This window comes from Centropristis striata, chromosome 13, assembly GCF_030273125.1.
Source record: "Centropristis striata isolate RG_2023a ecotype Rhode Island chromosome 13, C.striata_1.0, whole genome shotgun sequence".
NCBI classification, from domain to species: domain Eukaryota; kingdom Metazoa; phylum Chordata; class Actinopteri; order Perciformes; family Serranidae; genus Centropristis; species Centropristis striata.
The window spans coordinates 15,158,429-15,178,058 of record NC_081529.1 but is presented as its reverse complement, the minus strand read 5'-3'; the positions used below and the strand labels follow the sequence as shown (position 1 = coordinate 15,178,058).

Below are 19,630 nucleotides of genomic sequence, written 5' to 3'. Positions count from 1 at the left end.
GTGAAACTGCGGAGTGCAAGTTAGCTGTAGCTTTCTTAGCAAGGTGATCTATGCTACATTCATGTAGTGTTGGAATAAATGCAAAACATTTTTGACTTGAAAAATGTACAAGAACCCTCCCAAAAATCGCATGGCGTCATGTTACAATTAACTTTCATGAAACTCACTGTGGGTCAAAGTTCAAAGACAAGAACATGGAAAACATCCAAAAACAAGTTCATTGCTATTTAAATGCGCACAGTGCCGAACACAAGGTAGCCACACCCTAAAGTGTACCCTGCTTTATCGTCCTTTAACTCCAAATAAAACCATAATTTACCAAATAAACCTTATGCTGCATTAAAGAAGATCTTCAACTAATGACTGAGTCTATAGACTCATAAGGGAAATGTTTACTGAGGTAATAAATCAAGTGAGAAGGAAGGTTGTTTTCTCATAGACATCTATACAAACTGACTTCTTTTTGTAACTAGTGGTGTTTACTAGTAGGTTTAAGATACTGATCCATTGGCTTCACTTTTCAGACTCGGAGGTCTTCATTCAGTCTGAACGTCCAGGAGCTGGAATAAAGATTTAGTAAGTAAGTAAGTAATTAAAAAAACGAACTAACTTAGTAACTACTTACTATTTAAGTAAAGGTACTAAATGTGAGAAATGAAGTACTAGTTAGTGAAAGAACATAATTTTACACAAATCTCTATCTAGAGCTTTGTGAGTATTGGATTTGATGGCATACACTTCATAACACAACACAGCAGAAGCCAAAGCTTTTGCCTAAGTACTTTATGTCATTTTTAAAGTACTGTGACTGCTAGTTTTGACTAGTTGTCATCTGCTGAATTCCCCACTGCCATCAATAACGTCAAGATGAATCAGCAACAAAAAGCACTGATGTAGATGTTTGCAAACAGGAACATGAAGGATATTTTTATGGACACAAAGAGTGCTTGTGTCCATAAAAATGTATGCACACACATAGACACACATAGACACACACACTGGACTGCAGCTGCATGGGAGCAGTGTCTGTGAGGAAGAGCTTACCCTCTCGAATGGCCTCTGATAATGTAAAAGCAGGATGGGCAGCAGTGAGCACACAAAGTAAAGCATGGGATTAATATAGAAGCAGTAGACCCAATTACATCTATTAAAACCTCTCATACTCGCACTCAAAAGGACACAGCGGAGACCACTGAGATATAAGCACCAGAGTTAGACTGAAAACACCATCTATAATATAATATAATATAATATAATGCTTGTCTATTGAAATTTTTTTAAAAATGTTATTATTATTATTATTATTATTATTATTATTATTATTAACAATTAAAGAAATACTGAATACTTGAACATATTGGTATAAAATATAAAACTTAGATATACTGAATATTAAAACTAAATATTAATATTTCAATTGTAAGGTATCAAAGTGACCTTCAAAAGCTCACACATCAGTCAAATTCTAATGAATATGACAGCACATTAATATGTATGTACATCAGGACAACAGTGATACATGACAATAAACAAAACATAAGAATTTGGCTCGACACGTACCCATTAAAAATGAGTGAGCAGACAACAGAGAGCGGCGTGCTACTGTGTGGCATAAAGGCATTGAAATAAACAGATGACAAACACAGACACAAGAAGGGAACAGAGCTGTCAAGCCTCTCAACGCTCAAATGACAGCATTTGCTAAACCGAGCAGAAAAACCTCTCCCTGCTGAAAGAAGGATTCCTCCAAAGACAGTGACTCATATACCTTTGACAAAAACCTCCGTGAAGCACTTCTCCTCCCCGACCACGCACTCGTACGCTGCGTCATCAGACAGGTTGCACCTGTTGATAGTGAGTGTCCGCTTGTTGCCCACGCTCTCAAACACATACCTGGACGCACGGGGAGGATGGGGGGATATTATACGAGGAGGGTAAAAAAACAAACGAGGGGAGAGAGACAAAGAAAGAAAGAGAGAAGAATGAATAAGTGCTTCAGTCAATCTGGTCCCAATCAGATGAAGAGAAGCCTGGAGACAACGGAGTGACTCACAGTTATAGACTGAGACAAAAAAAGTCCACGCATTACTGCGCAGACCTTCAGAGCACAAGTATGCTCCCACACACATTTGGGCTGCTGTACAAACATGGTGACAGACATCAAAGGACTACAGTCATGCCATCATCACACGCAGGGGAAGGTTGTGATGGGAAATACAACTGTTTTACTAATAATTATCTACGTAGGGCTGAGCAACAGATGAGGCATGTAAAACATAGAGTTTATGATGAAAATATTAAAGCTGTAATGTGGGACTTTTAAATACAAATAAAAACCTGTTGCATTCAAATTAGTTCACACACAATACTGATTAAGTCCATTGGCGCCAGGGAAAGCTCTCTTATATCTCGGTATACTGAAGTTGTTGTTGCGACCTTCCCACGTTTACTGTATTTGAACACTGTAAAACCCAATATCGCTTGTTTGTTATCATAACTAATTTTTCCTTTTCAATACAACAAAGATTTGTGCAAAAAGTGATTTTAACTTAAAATAATCAGGTGATAACGTCTCAACCACATGGAAGTTGACTCAATTAAAAGCCAATGCTATGTTAACAAAATATAAGTCAAGTTTAGTCTCGTTGAGTTGACTACTGCATAAACATTGTAAACTTGTGCGTCATCACGCTTTACGATGTGAAGCACGTTTTGCGTCTTGCGTCATCACGCGACGTATTTCCCTGCAAAGTGCGCGCATTGTTTGTTTGGTGGATGCAGAGAGAAGTGGATGAACAACCACCAGAGACTGATATTACATCATATTTTTGCAAGGTGAGTGTAAATATTAGCTTACAAGTAATATTTACAGCATGTTTTACGTTTTTGATTTGATTACATTGTTGTCCATGTTGCCTGTTTATTGAAAACAGCAGAACTTTGGCTCAAATTCACAGTATAGCTAACAGCTTAGCAGACCTATGCCTCTATTAATTTGAATCATAGCTCTCGAATCATAGCTCTATTTTAAATCCATTTCCCAACGTTTTCAAAAGGAGGAATCATTTAGCCTGGGGCAGGAGACTGTTCATTTACTTTGCGTGCGGTTAGCTGTCTTTAGGACATAGCTAGCTAGCCCTGAAACATAACGGTCGGTCCACTACACCAGAGTGTGATGGCGGGGCTCTTATTCGCCGTGTGACAGCCACTTCACACACTCACACGCAGTGTATGTGTTTCTCATGGTTAAAAACATTTAATGGAAAAATCCACACTGGCAAAGTGGACCCATGACGTCAGCTTTAGCTGTTAGCTAACAGGGCAGCCATTCCCTCCTGTTTGAGTTGTTGATTAGTTTATTTCCGAAACACTTTAACCCTTCAAGTACGAAGGAAGCGTTCGCGACCCCCGTCGGGAGCGCTCGCGATCACATTTTTAAATGCTGGTAGAATTGCAACCAGGTAACATATAAGATAAGCAATAATTATTTTTGCAGATAAAACCGGATGATTTATCTCTATATATCACGCATGCATCGCTGTTTCCTGACACTAATGGGTTTGTTGAAATCCTGTACAAACAACACAACAAATCTTTATAAGTCTTTCGCTCCCGTTTTATCTCTTGCTCTTTCACAACAGCACTGCACAGTCCACACACTCCCTACACACTGAAAGGTTTAATCGAACAATTGTAAATAGGTTATTTTGATGCATGCTGTTTTTTTTTTTGCATTTACACTTTTGAGGGATACAGCTATGGTATTTCTGTATTTAGAAAAATGTGTAAAAAAAAGATATTCATTTTTGTGTTGTTTTTTTTTCACTTTTAAGCAATTTATTTCATTAGTATGGACACAAGTCTATATATATATTATTAAAATATAGTATATAATGTAATGTAATGTATTGATATAGTATAGCATATGAAAAATGCTCCAAAAAATGTAAATATCTGCTCTGGCGGACTTGTTCTATGCTAGGTCTAAAAGGGTTTATTTAAATCGTCCCCTGCCCAGTTTGGTGTGCATATGTATAAATGTTTTATTTATCTATTATCTATTATCTATTAAAAAATTGTGTTCTTCAAGCTTTTATTTGCTATAGTTAAAATGAGTTGCATGTGCACTAAATAGGCTATGAATAAACCGTGGTGGAGACCTTTTGGACCATGGTTAATTAGGATGTGGGTTTTTTTTTTTAAATTGAGATCGTAATATCAGCTATACATTAATCTAATACTTATTATACTGCTGTAGAGCCTGTTGTCAGAGTACCTGGAGACAAACTTTGGGTCCGTGTTGAGTTGCAGTAAGCATCCCTGTGAGTCCTATGACATTGTGAGACTCTGGTGCTCTCTTTTTGTGTGTGTGTGTCCTACACTTACACTATATACACCTATACTGTTAAACTGATGGTTAAATTGAAAATATTGTGCTATTTTGTTTAAATAGCTTTGAGAAAAATATAACATGCTTATTAAACTACCATGTATTATCCCTGTCTTAATTCTTTCTTACTTTTCTTTTTCCAGGTGTACAAGATCAAGATCCAAACGTGAATAAGGTGGACTTGTAAGTTTTGTACTTACTACTCAGGAAATCGCAAAAGAATAATTTAACATTATAGAGCCATTCATGGACATCATGGAAGAAATTGCCCTTTGCACTGTATCTACAGTGACTGTCCTCTAGTTTTCCAGTCACAGGAATCCTTGTTTATATTTTAACAGGGTTTAAACAAAACCTTAAATTGATAGTCTATCGCAAGGCCACAACACTTTGTATGCGAAACCCCATACTTAGTTGGTTACCTAACATTTCCCACCTACACTAAATCTCTTCACCGAAAATAGCGATCTACAAGCTCACAGCGTGTCGCACATAGTGAGCTTGTAGATCTGTAATTTACACAGAATGTTCCCAATGTTAGGATATAGGCCTCATGTGGTTATATTACTTACTAGGTTGGGGTTCTATGACATGTGATCATGACTTTGTTTGTAAATGTGTATTTGTTTTGCTCTTTTTAGATTCACCATGTTGCTGCGTATCATCCTAACCGAAGAGGACATTCAGAGGGTCACCATTGAGAACATACCCGACACAGTTGATGACCTGCACTTGATCCTCAAAAACAAGCTTGGATTGGAAGGAATTTTGAGGGTACAATGTCAGGATCCAATGTTGAATAATGAGCTTTGCAACTTGAGTAACATGTCAGAACTCCCGATACAGTGTCTGTATCTGAGCTGCTGTAACGACTGAGTTTCCCCACTGTGGGATAAATAAAGTCTTGTCTTGTCTTACCTTATGTAACTTTTTGACCCTCAGAAAATTACAAATATTTGAGGTTCAGTAATTAGCCCTTGGGGGTACATGAACATCGTACCATTGGGGACAGAAATGGATTCCTACTGGTCCCCATATTCCTAATAGAGCTAATTATTGGACCGTAAGGTAGGCGCCTTTTTTAGGGCCAAAAGGTAGATAAAATGCCTATAAAAAGTATTCACGTCCCCTGGATGTTTCACCCTTTTGCTGCTTTTACACATGAGATCAAGGTCAATATAATTTGGCTTTTTGACAAGAATTTGCAAAAAAAACCCCTCTTTAATATCAAAGTGAAAACAGATTTTTACAAAATAGTGTCAATTAATTAATAATATATAAGATGAAATAAATGATTACATAAATATTAATTCCCTTTAAAGTAACTCACCTAATTCAACAGAGTTCAAGCTAGTTGATGCCAGCAGTGTTACAGTTAGTGAAATGAATGCAGCTGATGTGTGTCATGTGATTTTATTATAAAAACATCTGTGTCTGGGAGGTCTGGTTGTCTGGCCATCCTCACAAACTGAGTGACAGTAAAGGGGGGAAATATTTATGCAAGCATTTATTTTACCTAATATATTTTTAATTAATAATACTTTTTTATAGGCATTGTGGTATATGTTCCCATGCCAATGTCAGGTACAACAGCTGTGTCTGAGAGGGTAATGCCCCAGTGACAAACCACTAAAAGTACAAATTGAGGACGTAATTTCTCCAGTGTAACTTGATGATTTGTATGTGAACAGATAACTGTATCATATTAAACAAAGTATTACATGGTTTAGAAGGAAACCAGAAAAAAAAGTAAAACTCATTATTTGTATCGTGGAGATGGCGTGTTAAACAAATCTGACATACAATCCAGTTTCAACATTGAGTGGTAAAATAGCATAGTTTGACTGGGCATATAAAGATCCCACAGTTTGGGGTTGGTTTTACCCTTATATCTTGTTTGGAATAAAACAAAGAAGACCTAGATTGACAGGAAAACCCTTAATCCCAATGGCTCTAACTCTGCAACCTAAAATATTTTATCTTTAGCCCTCGGTGGTCACAGTGCACAGCCTGGAAGAACCTCCTTGGAGGCTCCGTTCAGGGCAAAAAAGTCCCCTCTCACATCTTAATCAAAACAGGAAGAGGACTGCCTTACTTTCAATGAACGACATTAAACTCCTCAAAATGGCAGATGGTGGAGCCATTGAAAAAATACCACTCGCTGTAACAGCTGTACCCTCTTCAATAAAACACCAAAAGAAGCCTTTGAAGGAGGAGGGGAAAGAGCAAAGAGGAGAGTGAGAGACACTGAGGATAGCTCAGCAGGCTAAAGAGGCTCAAAACTAACATTTACATCTGCTGTTGGTCATAAAGTTTGTTCCTCAAGTTTTATAGTTTATTTCTCTATACAGAGCATTGTTTGTCTCTTTGGGTTTCCAGTCCATGTGTAATGCCAAAGTGTAAAAAGTTTCCTGAGCATCTATTAAGCCTTTAAATCAAGTCACATCGTCCTCACTAACAGCCTCAAGCCTGATAGCCGCAGAACGGCTGCGCTGTGGTCACCGTTGCTGATCGCTGCGACTCTAATCAATGAGACCATTTCCACCAGGTGCGCCGCGTAACGTCTCAGCAGTGTCGCAGCCGCAGCTCTCCGCTCTGCAGCGAGATCAATCCATAGCACTTCTATTTTGCCACGAGCTGTGGCTAAACCGCGTCAAGCTCAACAGAGCAGATTGCACCAGACAGGACATCTGACACAGAATCAACGTAATACACTTCCGCCCCCTTTCAAAATAAAACACAATACGCAGTTCAAGAGAGACTGATTGTTGAAGTGGAACAGCATACAATCATTTATGACATAACATATTCTTTTTATAAGGATAGATGGTCAGATCAACAGATCTTCCATGTCGGAGAAGCAAAGTAAGCTGTTTGTTGTTGTTGTTTACTTTATACACACAGTTTATCACCGGATCTCGCGGTCTCACGTACATTCAGGATTATAGCGTGTTCTCGTTATCTCGCGTGTATATGATTGACTCGATACGCTGCCGTTTGGGAATTGACGCCGGGCAGAGGATGGAGCAAAACCGCGGCGGAGACATTCCGCGCCTGTTCTGCGCCTGGTGGAAATCCCCAGTTATAGGTCATCCTAGCAGGCTTATTAGGAGGCATGTTGTTAGGCAGAGACCTTTAACAGTTGTCTTAATATTCTCAGCAAAGGAGGAAGTAAGGTGACTGAAAGTATCAAGAGTGACAAAGTCGCAAACAAACTTTGACCCAGAAGACAGCTATTTGTGTCCTGTGTGAAAGCAGAAGTCAATGCTGAATAAGTTAAAGTTATCCTGTAGTGTTCAAATTACATTACCTCACATTATGTACTTATTTTTACCCAAAATATTGATCTTTTTCCAAACCTTACCAAGTGCTTCCGTTCAGAAATGTTAACCAGGTGTTTAAAACTGCAACCTTAAATAAAAACGGTCATGTGTGTCGTTTTGAGTGTCACTGGCAAACATTCTTTCATTTAGCCACAATAGTTTGTATGATATCTTTTAAAATATGACGTTTAAATGACCATTCGTCATTTTAAACATGGTTTACTTTATAAAATGGAACTATGTAGTTTAGTTTAGGCAACAAAGCTACAGTTTAGAAACTAATGTTAAGCAAAAAAAAAAGATCATATTTGGGTTAAAATAACTCCTTCCTTACATTAATATGTGACGTTGTTATCTAGGTGATGTGATGAAAGTTAACTTTGAAGTTGAATTTAAAAGACCTGCAAAAGAACGTTTGGACGTTTGGATCAGTCTTTGTTTTTAGACCCATCAATCCCTCCTCACTTCTGACTTTCTGCCTGTAAATATATTACATCTGCTGACATTTCGTTCCCGTCATAAGTACTATGGCCACTAGAGGTTGCTGCCTAGCAACAATGGGTCGTCTTCTGGCTCACAATTACCTGGGTTATATACAAATTATTATAGTGCATACATTTTTGAAAAGGTATACAAACACTGAATAAGAACAGCCTGCAGACCGACACAAATACTGCTCAGTGCACCACCTTAAATATAGTAATGTGCTCACTTGGCCGATGGTTTGATTTCCTGTCCGTTTTTGAGCCACTTGACCTGAGCGTCGGGGTCCGCCAATTCCACTGTAAGGTGGATCTTCTTGCCCTTGTCCACTGAGTAGGCTGGATCCAGCTTCTTCAGGAAAGCTGATATGAAAGTATCCCATTAATATATTTCAAACACTGCTTTAATAGCCAAATAATCCATAAGTGCCAACAAGCAGCAATCATATGCTAACACACATTCCACCTGTTGTCTTTGCAATATAACTTTCCCCCCCAGGGCCTGTAAAACGCTGCTGGTATTTACAGCCTACTGCATTAAAGAGCTCTTGTTTCCTTCCTCACTCAGAGTGCACAGTCTGCTTCGTAACACCCGTCCTGTCTATTCTCTCACTCCTCACCGTCACTCTTCTTGGGCTCCACCGCCTTCTTCATAGCCTTCAGCCTCTTCAGCATGCCCCTCAGATCTGTGATGCCATACTCAAAGGCAATCTTCTCATAGTCACAGGGCTTGGCTGCCTTCAAGATTTCCCATACATCGACTTCTTCTACAACCTCCACCTTTTTCCTCTGCCTGAGAAAGAAATCCACATTTAAGAAGTCCAAATTGAAGTTATTATGCGTGTCTGGGGCTGATGGAGATGGTCTTACCTTTTCTTGAGCAGGGCGCTAAAGTCTAGATCACCAGCATCCTCATCTGCATCTCCACTGAAAGTAAAAGAAAAGAGAATCAGGGAGATTATCTTGGTACATTTATAAACCTGAGCTATATACGACACAAAAGAAGATGCAGCACGAGAAAATATGGATTCATAATAACACATCCCGTTTTATTCCACATTACACAGCGCTATAAATACACACAGAAAGACCATTATAAACCCAACAGGAGCAAATATAACTGCACACAGCAGAGTTTGAATGAATTAGTGGCTGAAGTCAAAGCTTACCCTTTTTTCGTCCTGTGCTCGGATAGATGCAAAAATAGGATGAGTGTGAACATAGAGCAGAGCATTTTGTTGAGGACTACAAGCTACCATCATGCCCTAAATTCAAGTGACAGACAGAAATCACAGTAGACAAGCACATGTAAGCAGCAGACATGACAATAATGAGCTATAAGCGAAATAGATACGGTTCAAATACAAATATATTATACTGTATACATGGATGGAGTTACAAAACATTTAACACAAAGAGACAAAAGCACAGAGAGATGGATAATGACTACAAAGAGACACAACAGAAGGAGGCTAGACTACCATTAAGTCTGTGTGTCTTGCTCCTATGTAAGAGAGGTGGTTTGGGCTTTTGAATTTTTGTGCCCAGGAGCCCTTTGTCTCATAATCCGCCAGACAATGGATTATGACTGACTGTTTATCAGGGGAAGCTAAAAATGCTGAAAAAAGAAGCTGACTGCCAATAAATGCATTTCCCCGAATGGCCTATTGAGTCATTCCCCATAGAGCGCCATGTTGAAATTCCCAACTTAACAGTGTAAATAAACATGTTTAAACAGTTTAAACAAACTGTATTGGTGTCTTTAGCTAATTTCCCTGTCTGGGGAGTAAGTAATGTACAGAGACCAAGTACATGTTTTATACACTCCATCAGGAAGCACAAGTGAATGAATTATTAGATTGCACAAGCTCTAAAGCACAGCGAAGATGTTGTTAAGCACAAATGTGGCTTAAGGTGACATTATATGAAAGTATGAGACATTTTCATCAGTAAATAAAAGTAGAGGTTTGAGATTAAACACACACACAAAAAAAGACTTTCATGCAAAGCCATATTCTGAGAGTTTCAAAGAGGGGGAAAGTATGGCTGTGTTTCACTGCATAAACCCTTTATTACTCACATGCACATTTCCAAGTGATGAGAAAAATTCACGTGGTCTCGAGTCATCAGTCACCCTCTTGTGCTCAACAAGGTGACAAGTACTGTGTGTGGCACACGCCAATAAATGTCTACAGGCTCGAGTGCTTGTTGTTTTCCACTGTGAACAGTTTTCCTGGCATTGTTGAGGCTCATTGAACCCCTCAGAGAGCAAGATAAATGCCAATAAATTCAAAGCCATTCCGAGTGATCATGTTCGTCCTATGGATGAACGGTTCATTCAAGGATAACATCCATCCATGTTGTCCTTGCCACCCTTTAAGCGAGTAAATCCTCCCTGGGTGATAACGCACCCATTCTCAGGACACACGTGATCACTAAATGGTCTGGTGGGCATGAAAATTATGTTCATTGTGTGCTGCGGCCACAAAAATTGCTAGATATCAACCTACTTTAGCACTTTTGAGAGATTTTATAGTGCTCCATTAGATAACACCATCAAACACCAGAGGATGGAAGAAGGCGCTGTTGGATATCTAAAAACTAAGTTTGTTTAAATGCATTTAAAAAAAAATCTACACTAAAGTTAATTGATGTAAAAAAGCGATTTCCCACTGCTGTTGTGGTATAGTAAATTGGACTGAGGTTCACATGAAAATGGGAATCAGGGGATTACTATAATGAGCTCTCTTTCATGGTGCGAGCATGTGCATTGAGAGCAAAGCACAAAATGCTCGTCTCTCTCGCATTAGCCTATATTATTAGAAACACTTCATGTGAAAAATGTTTTTGAAGCTGCTGCAGCAGGGAACTTGATGCTCACCATGAAAACAATAACTGAAATGCAAACAATGTTTTCTTCAAAGTGTCAGTGGCACAAACTGATGCTGATGTGGAGTGACAAACAAACACACCATTACTTTGAAGAATTTCAATGTGTGTTAATGCAAACTTTAAAGTGCACATCTCAAAGTAATTAGCCAACGTGAGTAAATGTCCTTACCTATTATGCAGTCATTTGATTTGGCGTAAATTTTTAACACACTGGGTCGCCCTAAGCATCAAACTATGACGATTTAAACAGGTGAAACATGTTATTAACATTATAAAAAAAAACCTACTTGTTTATGTTTAGGCAACAAAATTACTTGGTTAAGTTAGCCTCTGTAATTAGTCAACACTGACTTTTCCCTTCACGACCTTTCTCACTCTTTATGCTACGGATCTGTTACAAACTGGAGTTTCTGGATCATATTCTATGTCTTAGTTTAGTTAGTTCGGATATCGGTTGGTTAATGGCATGAAGTGACATCAGCTAGTCTTCCCATGGTGCCACTAAGTGTTATTGACTCCCATCCTAAAATGAAAATATGCATACTTGGTGCCTAACTTTACCCTGCTGAATCACTTTGTCTTCCAAACATGTGGTTATAATATATAACATTCTTTTTTTATTTTCTTGTGTCGCAGCAATAAGTGTTTGAGTTTGATTGATTTGCGTTTTTTGTGTTTTTATGTTATGTAATTGTAATTGTCCTCCATAGACTGAAAATAAAAGATGGCTAGCATGGCCGCTTCCCAAAAGTGAAGCCAAAACATCTTGTTCTCCCCCTGGTTGCTGGCTGCAGTATACGTTAAAATCCCCACTCACTCCATGTTTGCGGATGGGACATGGGCCAAAGTAAAAAAGTAAAAAGGATACGTCAGAGATGGTTTCTGTCATTATAGTTCTATCACTCTGACATGTGTTCAAGTCTTCATTTTTCAGAAGACTCGTAATTGTTCTGGTGGGTGCATGCGGGTATCCGTGATGTTTTGGCTTCTGGCTTTTGTACAGTTTGAGGAAGTGGATCCGCATCGTCCATCTTTAAATAGTCTATGTCTTATAATTAATTTTATTTCCTTAAATTTCTTTGGCATTCGTTTTTGTGTGACATTGTTGTGACATACAGTATAAATACTGTATGCCTGCTGACATGTTTGTACACTTCAGAAATAAACATACTGTGACATAATATGAATGCAAGAAATACTAGTTTACACAATGCGAGAAATTCTTATATTGGACTGCAGGACCACTGTACAGTATGTATTTCACAGAACATTTCCTGTTTCCCTTTGAAGGCTTTTCAGCTGGCCAACCAGTCAGCGAAGCGACAACATGAAGAAAAGAAAATAGCCTGATATGCCCGGGGCATATGATGGGCTATTTCAGACATGAAACAAACATTTTTTTAAAAACTCCAGAGACATAAGGAGTGAGCAAGGAGTGAGTACCTGAAAGGATGGAGTCAGGCTGCATGTATTTGCCACTGTAATACATGTTAAGAGAAGCACACAGATGAGGATCTCATAGGAGACAGGATTCTCCATACTTACCTTTTGGAGGTTGAGCTGCAAGACCTCCGCACAGCAAGGTGTTTAACACACATTCATGATCCCTCCAGCAACATATTTGAGTTTTAACCAAATTTTCACTTTTCATTTATCTGCCCAACCTCCTCCTTGCCCTCCCCCCTTCATATCAGTGTTCTGCAAATAAGCACACTGACATCCTGTCTAAACCACAATATGATGCTGTCTTTTAGCCTCATCTTACCTGTGCCTTTCTGCTCGCACTTTAACGAGGGAAGGAAATTCTATTTTTAAACACAGATTACAAATATGGAGACTCAAGGTGTCAGTGTGAAAGTGTCAGCGGATTTACAATCGCACAGGACACATACAGTATGCAGGCTGGGCTGAAATTTAAGGAAAACTCATTTAAAAAAGCAGCACAGTCACAGAATACACACTCAGACACACTTCACACAAGCAGAAGCAGAGACAGAAATAGACGGTGAGGGAGGGAGATGCATATAAATAAAAGGAAAAAGTCCCTTTAGAGACTGTCACCAGACATGTGACGAAATACATAAGATGCTAAACCATGAGGGACTCTAGGTGAGCAAAACTCCAAGGCAGCAGGCGCATTGAGACGTGACAGAAAGAGAGAGACAGCAGACAGACTGACTTGTACAAAGTCTGCTACAACTGAGGGATAGACAGACACACAGGCAGAGACACTCGTTGAGACTGACAGATGCCCAGAGGCAGCGATCTACAGAGGAGCATATGGGAGACAGTGTGACGGGTGACATGTTGAGTAGACCCTCGCCGACACTGACACTCACGATCGCTTAAACGACTCCAAGATGTTGTCCTGCTGCTCCTCTTGTACAGCTGAAAGCAGACAGAAGGGGGAGGACTGGTGAGAGCCCGGCGAGGTTAATTCATTACACAGCGGGCTTGAGCAGCAAAGGAATAATGGACTGATGACCTCGCTAGGCCACTAAATGATAGGACCTAATGTGTATCACACTCACTGAGTTATTGGCTGACAAAGCCAGTTACAAGTAATGGTGGATACGCTGAATGGAAGATGACAATAATGAGATTGTCTGTCTCCAGACCTACCCTGCACGGTGATATCGAATGTGCAGACGTCGCACTTGTCTTTGGAGGTGACCTCGCAGCGGTAGCCACCTGCGTCTCCATCCACTACTTTGATGATGCTCATCTCGTAAGTGTAGATCTGACAGCAAGAGAGAGGGGGGGGGGATTCACATGCACAGTGAAAGGTGCTTACTAACCTGCTCAGTATACACACACACAACACTGTTTGACCGATATCGGTTTGTTGATAAAGCCTCCGGCCGATCTTGGCTTTTATTAGTTAGCTGATTAGTCAGTTTGTTACCAAAATGAAAGGAGTCCCTGTCTGACTTTCGTTTTTCTTGATGCTGATCATCCGATCTACGTCACACTTGGTGGGGTATTGCCGAAGACCCAGGGAAGTGCAGTCTTTAGATTTATGGGACATATTTATTAGTAGTGGGTCATGTAGTGTTATGTATGTGTAGTGAATTGAGAGGGGGCCCCTATTAACTGTCACACCACTGAAAGACGTGCTGGGAACAACAGATGAAGAAAGAGATTGAAGATGGTACATTGTAGCAAACATTTAACTTTTGGAATTAATGCTTTTGTTCCTCGAAATAAGATAATAAAACTTTTGTTGTGCCTTTCCTCCGGTTCATAAGTACTGCCTGAGAGCCGTACTGTTAACGCGGTTAATAATCTCCGTAACAGTGAATGTACAAAGGTTATATCAATACACACATTATGAACACACACCTTGGTGTTCCGGTCGTAGACCTCCTTGAACTGCAGGTGCTTCCCAGCTTTGCTGCCCAGATCCAGCCACTTCCCCTTCAGCCACTTCATGGTCGGCTTCCTCGTCAGGTTTGAGGAGTCAACTTTAGCTACAAACGTGACGTTCTTGCCTGCCAAGAACAAGAATGACACAAAATGATTAATTCAAGTAGATTAGCTGTCTGTATTCGAAAAGGCATTTGGCACAAAGTGGGCTACTTCTTTCATTTTGGATATAATTCAGGAATTTTTTATAGTGGATCATCTTGCCAGACCTTTTGTTGCTGTGACACTCTCTGGCCTCTCGACGAAAATGCCGCTCAGCTCGGACAGCTGAGGTTCCTCCCCTGGTACATGTTCTGTGATGGGTGGTGGATAGAGGGATCACAGAGGACAAATTAGAGCTGGAAATCATGATCTGGGCACCACTCAGATAAAGATACCACCACACAGATTGTAGACAACAACACAAGACAAGTGGAGCAAGCAAACCGCCAAATCAGCAGTCTTCTTAATCATGTTGCTTTTACAGTGAAATGCCTGTTTACTGATCATTTGGGAAACCTCAAAGTATAATTTGAGTCTCAAACCACTAAATTCCACCCGCTGAGCTCAGGGATCTTTTCCTTTAGTATGGTTATTTAGCAATAAAACTGAGCAACAGTCTTTTCCGTGAGGCAAGCTATTCAGCGAGTAAAGCCTTTGCTGTTACACTGCATAAGCCGTTTGGGACCCTCTGATAAATGACAGGCGACCAAGGAGCCCCCTGGAACAGACTGGCCCGGGGGAATAAAGAAACTCCTCAGATCACCTCTGAAGACATCACATTAGGGTTGACTCTCTGCAATCTTCTGCCACCCTGACAGAACATAAGCTGAGGCTGTACACTCTTATCTTAGTGATAAAAAACGAGCTGCCCTTTTATCCGTTCACTTGTTTCTTTGCAAGTAAATTGATGTAACCTCTGTAAGGTGTTTGCTTGTCAGTTGATATGCTTTACAAAGACGCTAATGTATTCATTTCTCTTACCATCAGGAGGCAACTCTGCATCAGAGAGGGGGTTGGGGGGGAGAAAGAGAGAGCGGGGAACACGTCAGTCTGTACAGTATCTGTGCTGTGCTGCTAAACACAAGCGTTAATTGGCCCAATGATAATCTTGACTTCAGGTGAGGAACACTCACACGTTAAATCAACGTGCTTTCACACTCCAAAAAAACAAAGAACACCTTTCTATCTCTGACTCTAATTAACAAATCCTCCTTTTTCTTCGACAAAAGACACACAACTGTTAATGAGTTATGTCTTCAGCTATCAAGTTCAGAAATCATTTTAACTGTGCTGAAGTCAGAAGTTTGTTTTACACAATCTGCATAAACTCCCATTTCCCGAGACACATATACACAAAGTGTTACAGGAAAAGGTTTATGGACAAGCAGCAGGTAAAGATAACATTGGACCACCAATCAAGTAGAGTGAGTAGGGCCCCGGGTGGACATCCATTGGATGAGTGCAGTTGCTGAGAGAATGGATCCAGGGTCACGTGTCAAATAAGGTCATGCGCCTCCATAAATTCAGAGAGAGCCACACCTTCAGCAACCCCCCCCCCCCCCCCCTCTCTGTCTGCTTTTATGGGCTCAGTTAATTTGATCTTTTAATCAAAAGTGCCCCTGAGGACAGATCCAAGTTCAGATGTTCAAGATGATTTAAAAGGTTTCAGTTAGAATGCTAAGTGGGTGAAGCTGATCCTGGAATGGCACCCAGGGGACACTTTTGAATGTTTACACACTTACACTGTTACATATGACAGTTGCTGTGTTTGGGATGAGGGTTGCATGGTGAAATTAACTCCAGACACTGTCCTGGACTCTGGGAAGGCAAGTTTTACATTTTGGACAATAGCCTACAGGGACTAATTGACTAAAACCCCCACAAGAGATTTATGTTTTGGATAATGAGGACAATTTGTAACATCCCACATTAAAGTATTCAGTAACGCTTCATTTTGCTGGATGGGTATATCCTCCATAACTTCCTATTAATTTTTAGACACTTTCCTGGAAAGAACAATGCCAGTTGGGACTCATTTAGGGAAAACAGACACAGAGGACTAGATTAGCTTCGGACTTTGCTTCAAAGAAAGTTTCCATTAAAGTGAGAAACTCTTGAATGTATCGGTGTGACGACAGTTTGTTCTCTGTGGGCATCAGCCAATATTTCCGGATTGCAGTTTCACCAGTGGATATCTGCATTATAGATATCTGGGTTAAGACTTCCTCTTTCATGCACTGGTCATTATTTACAGTTCAATAAGAAACTTCAGATGTAAGTATAGAGTTGGTTTTGAGAGGTGGTGTCTGAAACCTAATAATAAAAGCTAATAAAAAGCTCTCCACATGCACCGTTTACCTGCAGTCACCAAAGCCTGTTCAAAACATGATTGGTCAACACTACTATTAAAAACCCTGAATATCGCAGTTTTATGTAAAAAATCAGTGTTTCTCTGGTGCTGTTTGGTGGACAAAGGAAGCGAGCTGAGCTGTGAGCCGAACTGCCACTAATATTTTCTCAGCTTGTTTCCTTTGTCTTCCAGATATTAAAATACATATTTTAAAATGACCAAAATGTTGCCTAACACATACGCAAAGGGGATATGACGCCATTGACATTAAACTACTTTTTTAAAATTGTTGGAAACATTTTGGGGATAATATAAATTCAAAAGGCAATATAAAACATAGGTCTAGTCTTTTTTAGACATTTTAACGCAGAAATGTTGCAGATTATACCTTTAAACGAGTGGTTCATGTATGTTTAATTGCATGACTCCCTGGCGACAAATTGTTTCACTAAAATCATGTAATTGTAATTAATTATTCGATTGCTAACCAATTAAACACTGTCTTTGTTTTATTTCAAATCACTTCCAAGTAACATAGTTCTTTCTGGGAACCTTCCTGAGGGAATTATGAGGAAATGATTAGGAATTTATGAACCCATAGAATAAGAGGTTATCAAATATTCTTCCCCAGATTGGGTACTACGACACTAAAATAGTAACATATCTGTCCCTTCTGCCCCATAAAATATACTACTATTAATAGAATGTATAGTAGTGTCATTTCACAGTTATTACTTATTCAGTACATCATTCATTTATCATGAGAGCACCAGCAGATAAAAACACACAGTGTCTCCTTGAACTCCTTCATTCTCATGTTGTACATACAGTGTGGTAGCAGTCTCAACCTGTAATATCATTCAGCAGCAGTATGTTGTAGTACAACCACATATCACACACAATATTGATATATACCCAGCATAAGTACAGGCAGCATATATCACTTTTTATAAACCTCAGCAGTTCATTTCACATTGAAACACTCTCAGACGTTGCTCAGATGCTTTGGTGGGACCACTTTAATCCCTTTGCTTTTATTGCTGTCATAAACTTCTGTGTTGTCTGTTATATTTGTGTTTTTATTTACTTATTTCCCCGTCATCTTGTTTCATCTGACACTTTATCTGATGAATCTTCTGTGGCTTGCGCTACTTTTAAGTTGTGTCTTTGCATTGTTCTCATCCTCCCCTTTTATATCTATTTGCTGTGATGCACTTTCTGAAGTGTACATGAAAAAATGATCATTATACTCAATGTACAGAAATCTTCGAGGCTGCAAAAACTGTCACAGTCACAAGCAGTAATGATTCCATATGCTGTGTGAAAACATTTGATTTTAAACATGGCCGTCACCAGAGCAGTCCCAGTTCTGGGAGGAACGCTGTCAGTCTGTCACACTCGGTAACAGATATGCATGTCCACGAGCATCCAGAGTGGCTGACACAAAACAAGCACAAAAACAGGAATCACGAGCAGGCGGGGAAATGGTGTGTTTTGTCTTTTCCTTACCATCCCTAGGCTCATTGTTTGCTGGATGAAAAGAAACAGTTGGTACATGGAAATTAGTCATGTGAACAATGAAGGGTTAAAACATGTCGAACAGTATTGATACGGTGTCCTCCGACTGTAGACGTGTGTATAAGTGTGTGTGTGTGTGTGTGTGTGTGTGGGGGGGTGGGTTGTTCATCAAAGATCGGATTAAAGATAATGTATGAACCTATTCACTGAGACAACTACAATATCTTACACACATAACACACACACACACACACACACACACACACACACACTCACAAACACACTAATGGCGGAGCAAAGCGCTTACCTACAGCAGGCTGGACATCTGTTAATGAAGAATAAGCACAGGTTGAGCAGATGAGCTGGACTAAATGAGTGCTAATGCAGATATAATGTTCTGTGAGTGTTTCCTACATATGCAGACTGAACATAAACACACACAAGTATGACAGACTAATGCTCAGTGTGAGTTATATTGCTCATTTTAGAGATAAATCGATGTGTTTAATTTAACACATGATTGAAGCCGCAATGAGCAACTCGCGTAGAAACTATTTATCCAGGACAGTGCTTCCCCTCTACAGCAGGCTGCATCTTAGTGTAAAGGGAACAGCAGTCATTTTCAGAGCAATAATGAGACACAATGAGCCCCTGAAGTCCCTCCAAATGAAGTGCTCATCCTGTTACTAGTGGGCTCAAAATGTGATAGAATATCTATAAAAAATTGCACATTGCCATGCAAAGTTACTGTTCTCTTAAGACCTGAGCAATGTATGCTTCCTAACCATGCTTATATTTTGTAGTTTGTGATTTGTTTTGATCTGTTGAAGATGTTTTTTTTATTCCTTCATTGGTATTTTATATTTGCATTCTTTCCTACTTTGTACTATATATCTTTAGGCTGCAGCACTGACTGCAGCTGCTTCCTAGTATCCATTACTTGATCTGGCACCCTGAGTTAAACAAATAAAAATCAGGTAATTCGGTTAACTGAGGATCCCATTTTATTTGCATAGTTGAGTTAGTTTAGTTCATCCTCTGTCCTCAGTATTGATCTCGCTCCTAGAAGTCAATATTACCTGTTAAAAGTCAGTGGTTTTATGTACTCACATGTTCAGGTAAGTTTTCCACTGGTTCAGTAATTTGGGACCCACAGTTTTAACTCTGCTAATTTGGTGGTCCAGCAGTCCTGATCATCTGAAGCCAACAGTAACACGACATCATAAACATTAAATTGTAAATGGCTGCATTTATGGTGTGCTTTTAT

The 19,630-nt window shown here is 39.6% G+C and overlaps 1 protein-coding gene across 1 annotated transcript in view; it reads right to left on the bottom strand.

Moving 5' to 3' along the window:
• The window catches only part of mybpc2a (myosin binding protein Ca), a 61,463-nt gene that overhangs the window by 22,244 nt on the left and 19,589 nt on the right, over positions 1-19,630 (bottom strand). Inside the window, exons 5-12 of the mRNA XM_059348085.1 lie at positions 14,723-14,806; positions 14,430-14,578; positions 13,710-13,827; positions 13,427-13,475; positions 9,066-9,122; positions 8,816-8,988; positions 8,426-8,558; positions 1,769-1,893 (exon numbers count right to left, since the gene is read on the bottom strand). Coding sequence (XP_059204068.1) covers positions 1,769-1,893; positions 8,426-8,558; positions 8,816-8,988; positions 9,066-9,122; positions 13,427-13,475; positions 13,710-13,827; positions 14,430-14,578; positions 14,723-14,806 — 888 coding nt within the window. The remainder of the gene's footprint in view (positions 1-1,768; positions 1,894-8,425; positions 8,559-8,815; positions 8,989-9,065; positions 9,123-13,426; positions 13,476-13,709; positions 13,828-14,429; positions 14,579-14,722; positions 14,807-19,630) is intronic.